At 44.6% G+C, this 16,222-nt stretch overlaps 1 protein-coding gene across 2 annotated transcripts in view; it reads right to left on the reverse strand.

Moving 5' to 3' along the window:
- The window catches only part of ttc27 (tetratricopeptide repeat domain 27), a 282,247-nt gene that overhangs the window by 90,845 nt on the left and 175,180 nt on the right, over positions 1-16,222 (reverse strand). For both annotated transcript variants that reach the window (XR_011595000.1, XM_070889258.1), the window contains exons 11-13: positions 15,484-15,579; positions 14,915-15,037; positions 11,582-11,809 (exon numbers count right to left, since the gene is read on the reverse strand). Coding sequence is in view for 1 of the 2 variants with exons in the window: in XM_070889258.1 (XP_070745359.1) it covers positions 11,582-11,809; positions 14,915-15,037; positions 15,484-15,579 (447 nt within the window). In the remaining variant the exon portion in view is untranslated. The remainder of the gene's footprint in view (positions 1-11,581; positions 11,810-14,914; positions 15,038-15,483; positions 15,580-16,222) is intronic.

Consider the following 16,222-nt stretch of genomic DNA (forward strand, 5'->3'; position numbering starts at 1 on the left):
ACTAATTGCATATCAATTCTAACTTTAACATCAATTTAAAATAGAGCAGATATGTAGGAACTGATATGGCAAGGCAGGCACTTTCTCCAAACGCTGGCCTCCAATTTCTTTTAACGGATTACTCTGCACTGTAGGAAAATATATTCGGCATTCCTCCAAGCATGAAGAACGGTTACAAAATAAGGTTCAACACAAAGCTGAACATGAGAAAGCAGATTAGGCTAAACGAGAAATGGTAAGGCGCAGAAAACAAAGAATACACAAGCTAAATCTAAAGAACAAATCTAAACTGATACTCAATTTCAATACAAAAGCAAAATATTGCGGAAATAAAAACAGAGAATGCTAGAAATTTCAGCAGGTCAGGCAGCATCTGTGGAGAGAAAAATAAAGTTAACAGCACAATTAGAGATTCCAATTAATTTTAATCCATGGCTCTCAGGGTAAACTCACCACCTACACTAAGCTGTAAAGATTAGGAAAGTCTAGGGTTGATCCCTGCTTGGTGCTTAATTGGCCGATGCCAGAAAAAGTGGCAGACTATTGGGCTCGGTGGGGTAGATCTTGGCTTTATGCGCTAGTGTAAAACGGGTGATAGTGAGTCAGCAGGCCATTTAACATCTCACAATTTTTATTTCCATTGACTTTTAAGTTCGGGTCGACGACAACAAACAAAATAAAAACACTGGAACTGCGCATGCGCAACGATTTCCGGTTCGTTGGCAGCAGTCGTGTCCTTTAATATTACCACAGAGGAATAAATAGACAAATAACATGGACATAGAAATGGAAAGAGGGAGAGAGAGAAAAAAATTTGAAGTTGAAAGTAAAATGTGAGTGAGGGAGTTGGGGGTGAGCTACTGGGGGTCTGAGGGCAGAGATACTCCCAAATTAATCCGTTAAGGAAAAGGACCTAATAAAAAGGTTAAAATTTACAGCGCAATTAGAGATTCCATTTAATTTTAATCCATGGCTCTCAGGGTAAACTCACCACCTACACTGAGCTGTGAAGATTAGGAAAGTCTAGGGTTGATCCCTGGTTGGTGCTTAATTGGCTGATGCCAGAAAAAGTGGCAGCCAGTATGCTATTGGGCTCGGTGGGGTAGACCGTGACTGTAAAATGGGTGATAGTGAGTCAGCAGGCCATTTAACATCTCACACAACTTTTATTTCCATTGACTTTTAAGCACGTTACAGGTCATTCAACTACTTGTGCGTGTGTTACCTTCTCCTTCCCTCTGTTCTATTTATTTATAAATTCTGTTCATCTGTACTATTTTCCCCAGTTTCTGAAGAGTTACACCTGAAACATTAACATCCCTCTTCTCTCCAGATATCGACTGACCAGCACCTTCTGTTTTCGTTTTATATTTCTAGCTTTTGCAGGTTATTTTCATTTTTACCTATTTTGTAATGAGTCAACAGTTCCTTGAATCACTGAAGGCATTCTGCACTTAGCTCCTAATTAGTCAGTCATAATTAAAAGTGCGTATTCCAACTCATAGTTTTCCATCACATAAATAATCACTCATCAGTGAAATGATCATTTAGTTTTATAAGTCAAAGAAAATACCTGCTCAGTAGGACTCTGAATAACAATTGCCCACATATGAAGTGTAAATCAAGGAGGGTGAGCAATTACTCAAAATATGGATATGTTTATTTGCAACACCTAAAGCTCTGATTGGGTTCCCTTGATCACAAGATCTGATTGCTGATTGGTCCCTTTGGAGGATAAGACACACCCAGCAGTTGCTCTGGAATGTCTAATTAGATCCTTCTTGTCTACATAATCAGTGACTTTGCAAAGTGTAATTCGAGCCATTCTGACTGCTGACTCCAGACAGGAGAGAGCTCACTTGTAACATTCAGGCCTCATTCGCATGGGTTAAGACCTTCTCCCACCAGCAAACAAGTTCCTGCCCCACCCGCTACTGCCTGATCCTCCCTCTACCTCACAGCATAAGTTTCTGACCTTCTTTCCACCCCCCGCCTCCCCACCCCCACCCCTCCCAAAGTTCCTGACCTTCTCCCCCTGCCCAAGTTCCTGACCTTCCCCCTCCGGGTTCATGACCTTCTCCCCCTGCCCAAGTTCCTGACCTCCCCCCTCCGGGTTCATGACCTTCTCCCCCTGCCCAAGTTCCTGACCTTCCCCCTCCGAGTTCATGACCTTCTCCCCCTGCCCAAGCTCCTCGCCCACTGATTCATGACCTCTTCCTCTCGATAAGTTCCTGAACTTACTCCTCCCCACCATAGATGGGGCATTGTGTCTGGGTCACAGGTTGTTAACAGGTTTATTGGGTATGAAGTTGAAGTGAATAGAGACAGTGTTGTAATTTCCGGATTTCGTCCACTTCAATGATGTCACTTGCCATACACACACCGAGCTTTCCGAGAAATCAACCAGGCGTCGGGGGAGGAGAGGGAAAACAGATACACCGCTTTGGGTACTGTTGAGGGGAATGACTCATCAGGGGAGGGCAGCAGCAGCCAAGTTCATGGCACCGTGGCTGGCTCTGCTGCACAGGAGGGCAAGAAAAAGAGTGGGAGAGCGATAGTGATAGGGGATTCAATTGTGAGGGGAATAGATAGGCGTTTCTGCGGCCGCAACCGAGACTCCAGGATGGTATGTTGCCTCCCTGGTGCAAGGGTCAAGGATGTCTCGGAGCGGGTGCAGGACATTCTGAAATGGGAGGGAGAACAGCCAGTTGTCGTGGTGCACATTGGTACCAACGACATAGGCAAAAAAAGGGATGAGGTCCTACGAAACGAATTTAAGGAGCTAGGAGCTAAATTAAAAAGTAGGACCTCAAAAGTAGTAATCTCGGGATTGCTACCAGTGCCACGTGATAGTCAGAGTAGGAATCGCAGGATAGCGCAGATGAATACGTGGCTTGAGCAGTGGTGCAGCAGGGAGGGATTCAAATTCCTGGGGCATTGGGACCGGTTCTGGGGGAGGTGGGACCAGTACAAACCGGACGGTCTGCACCTGGGCAGGACTGGAACCAATGTCCTCGGGGGAGTGTTTGCTAGTGCTGTTGGGGAGGATTTAAACTAATATGGCAGGGGGATGGGAACCAATGCAGGGAGACAGAGGGAAACAAAAAGGAGCCAAAAGCAAAAGACAGAAAGGAGATGAGGAAAAGTGTAGGGCAGAGAAACCCAAGGCAAAGAACAAAAAGGGCCACTGTACAGCAAAATTCTAAAAGGACAAAGGGTGTTAATAAAACAAGCCTGAAGGCTTTGTGTCTTAATGCAAGGAGTATCCGCAATAAGGTGGATGAATTAATTGTGCAAATAGATGTTAACAAATATGATGTGATTGGGATTACGGAGACGTGGCTCCAGGATGATCAGGGCTGGGAACTCAACATTCAGGGGTATTCAACATTCAGGAAGGATAGAATAAAAGGAAAAGGAGGTGGGGTAGCATTGCTGGTTAAAGAGGAGATTAATGCAATAGTTAGGAAAGACATTAGCTTGGATGATGTGGAATCTATATGGGTAGAGCTGCAGAACACCAAAGGGCAAAAAACGTTAGTAGGAGTTGTGTACAGACCTCCAAACAGTAATAGGGATGTTGGGGAGGGCATCAAACAGGAAATTAGGGGTGCATGCAATAAAGGTGTAGCAGTTATAATGGGTGACTTTAATATGCACATAGATTGGGCTAGCCAAACTGGAAGCAATACGGTGGAGGAGGATTTCCTGGAGTGCATAAGGGATGGTTTTCTAGACCAATATGTTGAGGAACCAACTAGGGGGGAGGCCATCTTGGACTGGGTGTTGTGTAATGAGAGAGGATTAATTAGCAATCTCATTGTGCGAGGCCCCTTGGGGAAGAGTGACCATAATATGGTGGAATTCTGCATTAGGATGGAGAATGAAACAGTAAATTCAGAGACCATGGTCCAGAACTTAAAGAAGGGTAACTTTGAAGGTATGAGGCGAGAATTGGCTAGGATAGATTGGCGAATGATACTTAGGGGGTTGACTGTGGATGGGCAATGGCAGACATTTAGAGACCGCATGGATGAAGTACAACAATTGTACATTCCTGTCTGGCGTAAAAATAAAAAGGGGAAGGTGGCTCAACCGTGGCTATCTAGGGAAATCAGGGATAGTATTAAAGCCAAGGAAGTGGCATACAAATTGGCCAGAAATAGCAGCGAACCTGGGGACTGGGAGAAATTTAGAACTCAGCAGAGGAGGACAAAGGGTTTGATTAGGACAGGGAAAATGGAGTACGAGAAGAAGCTTGCAGGGAACATTAAGGCGGATTGCAAAAGTTTCTATAGGTATGTAAAGAGAAAAAGGTTGGTGAAGACAAACGTAGGTCCCCTGCAGTCAGAATCAGGGGAAGTCATAACGGGGAACAAAGAAATGGCGGATCAATTGAACAAGTACTTTGGTTCGGTATTCACTAAGGAGGATACAAACAACCTTCCGGATATAAAAGGGGTCAGAGGGTCTAGTAAGGAAGAGGAACTGAGGGAAATCTTTATTAGTCGGGAAATTGTGTTGGGGAAATTGATGGGATTGAAGGCAGATAAATCCCCAGGGCCTGATGGCCTGCATCCTAGAGTACTTAAGGAGGTGGCCTTGGAAATAGCGGATGCATTGACAGTCATTTTCCAACATTCCATTGACTCTGGATCAGTTCCTATGGAGTGGAGGGTAGCCAATGTAACCCCACTTTTTAAAAAAGGAGGGAGAGAGAAAACAGGGAATTATAGACCGGTCAGCCTGACCTCAGTAGTGGGTAAAATGATGGAATCAATTATTAAGGATGTCATAGCAGTGCATCTGGAAAATGGTGACATGATAGGTCCAAGTCAGCATGGATTTGTGAAAGGGAAATCATGCTTGACAAATCTTCTGGAATTTTTTGAGGATGTTTCCAGTAAAGTGGACAAAGGAGAACCAGTTGATGTGGTATATTTGGACTTTCAGAAGGCTTTCGACAAGGTCCCACACAAGAGATTAATGTGCAAAGTTAAAGCACATGGGATTGGGGGTAGTGTGCTGACGTGGATTGAGAACTGGTTGTCAGACAGGAAGCAAAGAGTAGGAGTAAACGGGTACTTTTCAGAATGGCAGGCAGTGACTAGTGGAGTGCCGCAAGGTTCTGTGCTGGGGCCCCAGCTGTTTACATTGTACATTAATGATTTAGACGAGGGGATTAAATGCAGTATCTCCAAATTTGCGGATGATACTAAGTTGGGTGGCAGTGTGAGCTGCGAGGAGGATGCTATTAGGCTGCAGAGTGACTTGGATAGGTTAGGTGAGTGGGCAAATGCATGGCAGATGAAGTATAATGTGGATAAATGTGAGGTTATCCACTTTGGTGGTAAAAACAGAGAGACAGACTATTATCTGAATGGTGACAGATTAGGAAAAGGGAAGGTGCAACGAGACCTGGGTGTCATGGTACATCAGTCATTGAAGGTTGGCATGCAGGTACAGCAGGCGGTTAAGAAAGCAAATGGCATGTTGGCCTTCATAGCGAGGGGATTTGAATACAGGGGCAGGGAGGTGTTGCTACAGTTGTACAGGGCCTTGGTGAGGCCACACCTGGAGTATTGTGTACAGTTTTGGTCTCCTAACTTGAGGAAGGACATTCTTGCTATTGAGGGAGTGCAGCGAAGGTTCACCAGACTGATTCCCGGGATGGCGGGACTGACCTATCAAGAAAGATTGGATCAATTGGGCTTGTATTCACTGGAGTTCAGAAGAATGAGAGGGGACCTCATAGAAACGTTTAAAATTCTGACGGGTTTAGACAGGTTAGATGCAGAAAGAATGTTCCCAATGTTGGGGAAGTCCAGAACCAGGGGTCACAGTCTGAGGATAAGGGGTAAGCCATTTAGGACCGAGATGAGGAGAAACTTCTTCACCCAGAGAGTGGTGAACCTGTGGAATTCTCTACCACAGAAAGTAGTTGAGGCCAATTCACTAAATATATTCAAAAGGGAGTTAGATGAAGTCCTTACTACTCGGGGGATCAAGGGTTATGGCGAGAAAGCAGGAAGGGGGTACTGAAGTTTCATGTTCAGCCATGAACTCATTGAATGGCGGTGCAGGCTAGAAGGGCTGAATGGCCTGCTCCTGCACCTATTTTTCTATGTTTCTATGATGTGGGTGTAAAGGTGGGGAGGGGGGGGGGGGGTTTGGAGGAACGTGATCCGTCTTAATGCCTGGGTCATGTTCTCGTTCTCAACCCCTCCTTTAGATCTGGATCACGTTCTTCCCCCGTCCCCACAGTGTTCTCCGTCCTCTTTCACCCCCACCACAGAGCACCTGAGTTCCCCCTCTCTCTCTCCCCTCCAGTCCCTTCTCCCCCATCCTCTCACTCTCTGCCTCCTCCCGGTCTCTCTCTGCCCCTCTCTTCCCCCCCACCCACCCCCCAATCTCTCTGTCTGCCCCACAAGTCTCTCTTTCTCTCTCTCCAGTCTCTCCCTGCCCCACTCTCCTACTCTCTCTCTCTCTCTCTCTCTCTCCCCCTCACTGTCTTTCCTTCCCACCCCCCCGTTTCTCTCTCTCTGCCCCCATCACTTTCTTTCACTCTCTCCTACTCTCTCTCCCTCTTTCACCTCCGATTTCCTCTCTCTCTCCAAAGGCCGCGAAATTTTTTGCGTTATCACAGCGATATTCTAGGCAAAAGTCCTGGAGAGAACCCAAAAGCCCTAGAAGCAGTTGCAGCTCCAGGCTCGAGCGGTTCATGTTTCGGCCGCACTTTGGGCTTCCTCATATATTGTACTGCGCATGTGCGTCCGGGATCAAGCGCGCATGCGCAAAAAGGGGGCGGAGTTTATGGTGTGCATGCGCAGAAGGAAACAAACATGTTCGTGCACATAATCACTCTGTCAAAGTATAGCAGCCCTCCACTACCCACCATAACACCATAATGGACAGGAGCCTTCCCTCCCAGTGGATAATGAAAACTCTGGTATAATTGAAGGTCTCCAAATGGACATTATCCTCAGCAGAGCAATGAGGATGAGTTTATGCAAATAACAAAAGCAACACTAGGTTTTGGCACGGTTTCGTCCTGGAAAAATTCTGGTAATGAGGTTCCACTGTAGGACAAATGTCACTTTAAATGTTCAAAGTGGCACTTGTCTAACATTTGGCACCAATGCCAATGTAACATTTCTGGGTTCAAAACACAACCATCAAACACTCAATGGGCATTTTTGGCAGGACATACATTTAACACAATGTTCTTAAGGTGATGCCAGAAGTTATGCAAACATGGACTGCAAGTTCTCATCATGCTGATCTCTTAAATAAATCCAGAAGGCACCACTTCTAATTCTGGTTAGATATAATAAAATAAAACTGTGCCAAAACTTACAGTGTTGCTTTTGTTATTTGCATAAACTCATCCTCGTTGCTCTACTGAGGATAATGTAAATTTGGAGTCCTTCAATTATCCCCGCGTTTTCATTATTCACTTTGGTGGCAAAAACAGGGAGGCAGAATATTATCTGAATGGTGACAGATTAGGAAAAGGAGAGGTGCAACAAGACCTGGGTGTCATAGTACAGCAGTCACTGAAGGTAGGCATGCAGGTACAGCAGGCAGTAAAGAAGGCAAATGGCATGCTGGCCTTCATAGCGAGGGGAATTGAGTATAGGAGCAGAGAGGTCTTACTGCAGTTGTACAGGGCCTTGGTGAGGACACACCTTGAATATTCTGTACAGTTTTGGATTAATAATCTGAGGAAGGACATTCTTGCTATTGAGGGAGTGCAGCGAACGTTCACCTGACTGATTCCCGGGATGGCTGGACTGACATATGAGGAGAGACTGAATCAACTGGACCTTTATACATTGGAGTTTAGAAGGATGAGAGGGGATCTCATAGAAACATATAAAATTCTGACAGGATTGGACAGGTTAGATGCAGGAAGAATGTTGCCGATGTTGGGGAAGTCCAGAACCAGGGGTCACAGCCTAAGGATACGGGGTAAGCCAGTTAGGACCGAGATGAGGAGAAACTTCTTCACTCAGAGAATTGTGAACCTGTGGAATTCTCTACCAGAAAGTTGTTGAGGCCAGTTCGTTAGATATATTCAAAAGGGAGTTCGATGTGGCCCTTATGGCTAAAGGGATCAAGGTGTATGGAGAGAAAGCAGGAATGGGGTACTGAAGTTGCATGATCAGCCATGATATTGAATGGTGGTGCAGGCTGGAAGGGCTGAATGGCCTACTCCTGCACCTATTTTCTATGTTTCTATTGCAGCAACAAGTCTGCATTTGAGGATACCAATGCAGGCTGGGTTAGGTTTAATCAAATATCATAAGGTAGAGAGAATCTGATGAGAGAGATGATGTTTGGTGAGAATATAACATTTTATTTTACCAAAATGACAATTTACCATCCCAGGAAGTGGGCACTGATCCCAGCACATTCTTTTCCAAAAAAAGCTGAAAAGACAATGATGGCGAATACGATCTCATTTATGGCAAAAATGTAATCCACCAATTTATTATTTACAAGAGGACATGTTACATTTTCGCAGTCCTGCTGTACAATCCCATTTATAATTCATTTACAAGGGCTGTTAGTTTCTTTGGAATCTGGAGAAACATCTTTAAGTTGTTGAGTTTGTTTTTTTCCCAATTAGGCCTGTATGAAATATGTTTCTATATTAAAGGTGCTGTATCAATGCAAGTTGTTGTTGTTGAGATGATATAAGCTCCCGTTAATGAACACATGGAAAGCAACAAAGTTCACCTCCACATTCCTCTCCCCTCCCCACATTCTGTTAAGAGAATAGAGCAATTCTAAAATAGAAACTTGTTTTTATACAACGCAGTTAATGTAGTAAAAACACCCCTAGCTTCACAGATCAGACAAAATTTGACACTGAGATATTAGGGCAGTTTGTCAAAAGAGGTATGTTTTAAGGAGGAACTTAAAGGAGGGAGAGGTAGAGAGGCGGAGAGGTTTAGGGAGGGAATTCTGGAGCTTAGGGCCTTGGCAGCTGAAAACATGGCCGCCAATGGTGGGGCGATTAAATTCGGGGATGCGCAAGAGGCCAAAACTGGAGGAGTGCAGAGATCTCTGAGGGTTGTAGGGCTGGAGGAGATTACAGAGATAGGGAGGGGCCGAGGCCACGGAGGGACGTGAAAACAAAGATGAGAATTTTAAAATCGAGGCGTTGCTTCACCGGGAGCCAATGTAGGTCAGCGAGCACAGGGTGAAAGGGACTTGGTGCGAATTAGGACGTGGGCAGCCGAGTTTAGGATGAGCAAGTTTATGGAAGGTGGCAAGTTAAAAAAAACACATGCGGAGGAGGAATGATCAGTATCAAAAACCTCCAATCACATTTCATGCAAATTTACTGAGAATGTTTCTTTCAATCCTGCGTAACAATCCTCCGCAATGAATGAGTAGGCCATTTAAAGTCTGCTTCAATTCACAGGAGAAATTGTTGGAGCTGCCCGTTTAAATGGAGACCTTGCGTATACTCCAGGTTAACTATGAAAAACAGAAGTGAGGAAGCTTGGAACTTCTATGGTCCCAATCAAACTGTAACAGTGGTTACCGACCTGCAGAGAACTTGCATATAGTCAAATGACCATTTGCCACTGGTGTTCGAACAAGCTATTTTTAATCTAATGGGCTATTAAGAGAGATAAATACATTGGATTTACGAGTCTAAACAAGAATAATTGTGCATTTACCAGGGACCAACTAAGGTTACTCATTAACCCTTATTCTACTAAATAAACAAAACAAATGAACTGATTAATCCTTTAAGGTACATTTTTTACGGTTGAAAGGAGGAGGAGATGGCATAAATCATGAAGCAGTGGTTAGGCAAGGCTTTAAAAGTCTGTGGACCAGAGAGGTGATGGATTAAAATAGGTAAACAAAAGGGAAAAGAGTTTCTTATCTACAGATCTTTATTATTTTGGAGTCTTTCTAATCCCTTTGAGCATGTCTGACTGAAACGACCTTGTACAATATGCAGTATTTATTTTACACCTTTCATTCCTGAATTATAAAATCTATTCACATGCTATTAAACCAATAGTTAGAATTGGGGGGCCGGGGGGGGGGGGGGGGAGGGGATTTTCAACTCTCGGCCGCCCGTTTCTTGCCTGAAAAACAAGCGATCGACAGAGGAAAATCTGTCGGGATTGTCCATACCCATTTACCCGCCTGATATAAATTGTCAGGCAGGCCTTTGCATGGGCGCCTGGAACTCGCACCCAACAAAGACAGGAGAATGTTGTAATATGCAAATCAGGGTCCTGCATGGTACATGGAGCATACGAAGTGCATCCTAGTCCCATTTTTCCCCAATGACAAGAGGCCTAAACAGTGGTCCTGAAAGGGATTGCTGGAGGCGGCCAAGAAGAGATAGGTTTCTTCTTCATAGCCCTCATAGCTGCCAGCCTATTCTCTCAAACCACTATCTCCCCACTCCCTGCCCCCACCCCAACAGTGGCCTGCTTGCCAGTTGGCTCCATGCAGGAGCTGGCCCATTTTCCATTGGTACCAAACAAGCGAGCTGCAGTAGAGCAGGTAAAATCTAAGCGAGGCCCCGATCAGAAAATGGTTCGGGGCCTCCCGACTGCTGCCTTTGATTATCTGATATCATACCCGTTTTTTCCCAAACCAATAACCCCACCCCCACCCCACCACATCTCTACTCTCAACCACCAACGATTGCTCTTGCTCTCCCATTTGTTATGCTCAGTCTACTGAAGGGTCTCATACCCAGTCTTTCCCATTCAGGCGCCGAATGACTTGCTGTAAAATTTACCGCATTAGCTGCTTGCACTTCAGTTCCTTGCCCCAGGCAATGAGTAGTTATCTGTGACTTCTGGCTTGAAGTGTGGCTCAATTATCCAGTGCATTTAGTATTACGCTCAATAATTTGCATAGCTTTGGCGTCCAGTGGGTCTGACTTATAGCAGGCTAAACAACACTGGACGTATTGGCTCGGATGAAAACACAGACTACACAAATCAAAAAGTATTGACTGAAAATTACTAGCTGGCGTGTTAAAGACATGCTTGTTTCAACACAGACTAGTCTCTGATGATAGAATTCTCCAGTCAGAACCCACATTTTGTCTCATAACAACTTGTATTTATATAGCTCCTTTAATGTAGTAAAATGTCCCAAGGCGCTTCAAAGGGACGTTATCAAGCACCATGAGATATATGGGCAGATAACGTGTCCTAAAGGGCGGAGAGGTTTAGAGAGGAAATTCCAGAGCTTAGGGCCCAGGAAGCTGAAGGCACGGCCGCCAATGATGGAGCGATTAAAATCGGGGATGCTGAAAAGGCCAGAATTGGAGGAGCACAGATATCTCGGGGGGTTGTGGGACTGGAGGAGGTTACAGAGATAGGGAGGGGCGAGGCCATGGAGGGATTTGAAAATAAGGACGAGAATTTTAAAACCGCGGCACTGCTTAACTGGGAGCCAATGTAGGTCAGCGAGCAGTGTTGATGGGCGAGTGGGAATTGGAGCGAGTTAGGACGCAGGCAGCAGAGTAAGACGTACAATAAGCTCAACAAGAGAAAGCAAACAACAGTAAACCATCTAGTCTCCCCACCTGTAAGCAGTTGACCTGCACCGATCGCTCAAAGCATTCCACGCATTGTTTGAACTCGTGTCTGCGCAGGTGGAGCAGCCCCTTGGAGCGCTGGGCACGGGCACTGCGATACTTGGACAGCTCCCAGGCCTTGTCGTAGTACTGGTGGTCGTTCAGCACATCTCCCAGGAGGCAGTACAAGGTGGGAGTCTCCTTCTTCTCCAACTCTCTGCGAAGGATTTCTTCTGCCTGCAAAAGACAAGAGGAAGAAACAAACCCGAGTCAAGTCCAACCGGTTCAGCACGGGCGGGTGTTCATTCTCCAGTCAGAGTGTTTTTCTCAGTGATGTGGTTCAGTAATTTGCCTTCATCGACATAATTAACTCATTAAAGATGTTATGATGGTACTTTGTGTGGTAATGGGGCATATTTGTATTATACTCCGTATCGGAGAGAATTAAACAATATAATCATAGAATCGTACATCAGAGAAGATCATTCGGCTCATTGTGCCTGCACCAGCTCTTTGAAAGAGTTATCCAATTAGTCCCCCTCATAAGAACATCAGAAATAGAAGCAGCAGTAGGCCATTTGGCCCCTCACGCCTGCTCCACCATTCAATGGGATCATGGCTGATCTTCTACCTCAACTTCATTTGCCTGCACTATCCCCATATCCCTTAGTTCCCTTAACATCCAATAATCTAACGATCACGGTCTTCGATATATTCAATGACCGATTTATATACAAAAGCAAAATATTGCAGATACTAGAATCTGAAATTAAAACAGAAAATGCTGGAAATATTCAGCAGGCCAGGCAGCATCTGTGGAGAGAGAAACAGAGTTAACGTTTCAGGTCGACGACCCTTCGTCAGAACTGGAAAAAGCTGGACTGATTATATATTTATTTATATATTTAGATAGACTTCCCTGCCCTTTTCACACAGCCCTGCAAATGTTTTACTATTCAAGTATATATCCAATTCCCTTTTGAAAGTTACTACTGTATATGCTTCCACTACCCTTTCAGCCAGTGCATTCCAGATCGCTGCATAAAAACATTTCTCTTTAACTCCCCTGTTTGTTTTGCCAATTATCTTAAATCGGTGTCCGCTGGTTACAGACATTCCCATCAGCAGAGGCATGTCATTCAAAGCCCTTCGCAATTCTGAATACTGTTAAATCTCCCCTTTAACTTCTGTACTCTAAGGAAAACAATCCCAGCTTCTCTAGTCTCTCCACATAGCTGAAGACCCTCATCCCCGGTACTATTCTAGTAAGCCTCCTCTGCCCGCACTCCTGGATAATGACGGGGCAGTGAAGCCAAGCACTATGCTTTTAGAGGGCAGGATTGGTGCGTAGCCCTCAGCGTTACCTTGAATCACAATCAATGCAATCAATCACACGATGAGTTACCACCAAGCTGGCTGCTCCCACTGCTCAACTGAAATAAATCTCTTACACCCATTAGGCCATCAGTCATTAACTTTTCCTTTTCAAGGAATTGCCGATGCAGTGACAATTTGAACCTTTGGGCAATCACTTTCAACAGCAATAATTGCTCTGCACCAAAACAAACGCTCTCAGCTGTAGTAGATGGAATTTTGACAACAACAGCATCAAGCAAAAGATTGCTTTTGGGTACATGCGTGCAATGAAAAACACATTTGTATTTTGTGAGGCCAGATGGAAAATGAGTATTTAAACAGGATTAAGTGTAATTTGTGGTTTCAAAAATCACACTGAATTGTCATAAAGTACATATTGTTTAAACCTCTTCTTCCCTTGCTCCACTTGAGAATGCTTCAACAAGAAAATAAAGCTTTGCCAGATCAATAAATATGGAGGTGCATTGGCTTCTTCTTATAGACAGGCATGGTTTATATATGATCACTGAAACTCTGACACTCGGTCACAGAGAGGGAGTGCCAATGTCAGTATCATAAGCTAATTTCCATGCCCAGTGATCAATGAGCAGAATAAGAAGCTGCAGTGTGCTATATTGTCAGACACACGTGTCCATTCTCAGGCGGGGGACCAAGTGGAAGCTGAGTGTCTCAATTTGTCAGTCTGGCTGCTCAGCAAGTTCTTCTCGTCAGCTCAACATGAGCAAGCCCTGTTACTGTAAGATGGCTGGCTTTCTTCCCATTTCCCACCCCCGCCTCCCCACCAAACCAATGTCCCAAGCTTCAGTCAGACCTGGGATTAGCTTCGACAGGGAAAGGTGTGTTGTTTTGATGAAAAGGAAATACAATGAGAAAACCACTTCAAAGGGAAAGAAAGAGATCAGAAATTTAAATTCTCATTTGTAACCCTTCATTATAAAATTAACATCAATTGCTTTCAACAATAGATAAGATTTTTATTCTTGTCAGCTTTCCTTCCTCACCCAAGTCATCATCATAGGCGGTGACCAATATGTGTCAGCCTTGATGGCGAGTGTTGACAGAACTGTCAGCAGCCTGGGTCAAAGTCCTGGGACTCCTCCCTAACAGCACTGTGGGAGTACCTTCACCACACGGACTGCAGCGGTTCAAGGCGGTGGCTCACCACCACCTTCTCGAGGGCAATTAGGGATGAGCAATAAATGCTGGCCTTGCCAATGACGCCCACATCCCGGAATGAATAAAAACTTAAAAAGACAGATTAAGTAGTCGCTCAGCTCATTGCTGCCATAGGTTGTCAGCTGCATTTGCCTACGTAACAACTATGGCTGCATTTCACTGATTGGGTAAAGTACTTTTAGACATTTCAGTGTGGCAAAGTGTTGTATAAATGCAAGTATTATTATATTCTAATGAAGGAAAACTCCAGAGAGTAGGATGCTAATTCTTCTTTTGAGACTAAATAGTCAATACGGTGCGTAAAAGGTTCCAGGAGCCAAATATAAGTATTATAAAAAGCCATCAGACTATTTCCAAACTTTCATGCAGGGAAATGAAAAAAGTGGATTTTGTTTGCAAGCAAATGTGAAACACTGCGTGAGGGAGGCATAGCTGCCTGGCCCAGTAGGTGTAGCTGTTAGGAACAAAGAACCGTGGTATTAGCTGCATCTTTTCAGTCTTTTAGAAGAAATTTCCCCCTTTTCACATATTTTGGGGTCATTTTTTTTTAGATTTCATAGACCCCTATAGAAAACACTAGCAAACTGGTTAAAATATAGTCAACGTTGTATGGAGGCAGGTTTTATGTTCAATACTATAACTTATAATTGCTGTTACAATTACCGGGAACAAGCAGATTGAAAGAATGACTTTGTTAGCTAACATGGTCTTGTAGCACACAAAAAGCTCCTCTAATAACCCGTGCTAAATTCAGCCGAATTGCTATTTCCAGGCACAGTGCCCTCTCACCTTTCCATGTTTCCCAATTCTTTCGTAGCAAATCACAACATCTTCCCACATCTCCAGCTGCTCAAAGATCTGTTGAGCCGAACTGGTACATCCCAGCTCAAACAGGAGCGTGGCCAGCTGCCGCTAATGGAGAAAAGAAAGATTATTTACGTTAAAAACTCCTCTAATGTATTCATCTGTTTCGCTCTTCATTACGCGATGGAAAGAACATTTCATGTAAAAGAAGTTTTAAAATATAATTGCCACGGAGGACACTTCTCAAAGACGAAGAGAACTTAGTCCGCCGAATGCTTACTTTGTTGTCAAATAAAGTGAAATCTAAGATTGGTAGGGTGGCGAAAACTCTTCAGCCACAATGCTAAAGTGTCACTGTATATAAAGCACAACAATCAAACTTATCTCTGTAGTAGGCATGTTTGCAGATGTCCACTTGACTCACTGATTGCATTCTTGCCTGAGTCAGAAGATTGCGGGAGTACCGAGAGCGCACTGCACTGTCGGAGTTGCCATCTTTTGGAGACAATGTTAAGCTGGCTACATTAGAGATAGAGAGAACATTGGTCACTCACCTGAACAGCACAGTGTGGAGGCACTTGGCAACAGTAGAAGATCTTTAGACGCTCCACTACAGATGCAGTCTTGTCTTCAAAGTGATCTGCAAGAGCCTAAGCAGGAAAGATAGAGTAAAGCAATAATCCTGCAACAGTCCAGCAAGTTCCATGGTCTGTGCTTCATCAGCCAGGGTGGTGGCATGTGCACTAAAGTTTGCTTCAGTGCCCATGACAGGGCCAGGAAAATCGCCCCCCGATCACTATCCAGCAACCCTTCTAGAATTGTGTATGTATGTGGACGTGAAGTGAGGACAGGGCTAGGCATGGCCATGTTTGAACAGTTTGTTGTCACCCACAGTCAAGACCCATGTATGAATTATGGCCGTTGGGCAAGGTACCAAAGGATAGCCATTGCCCATGGAACTGCACCCCAGAAAGGACTCATCGTCTCCAGGAGGGATTTGGGTGGGGGCGGGGGCGGAGGGGAGGGGAGGAGGGTGTTGGTTTGGAGGATAAAAACACTAAAGTTTTGCCATTTAAATATTTCCCGCAAAGTGCGGAAACATCGACACACTATTTAAAAAAACACAGAAGCAGAGGCAAGAAGAGATGAAAATGGTCCAAAGTAATTCCCACTGGCTGAGCTGCACGACTTTCTCCGTTTCCTCAGGTATTGATCAAACACAAAATGACTGTGAAAGTCACCAGCAAAATGTACTCTAAATTATAGCAAGTAATGACAAAAAATAAGGCACTC

Source organism: Pristiophorus japonicus, chromosome 9, assembly GCF_044704955.1.
Source record: "Pristiophorus japonicus isolate sPriJap1 chromosome 9, sPriJap1.hap1, whole genome shotgun sequence".
NCBI lineage: Eukaryota > Metazoa > Chordata > Chondrichthyes > Pristiophoridae > Pristiophorus > Pristiophorus japonicus.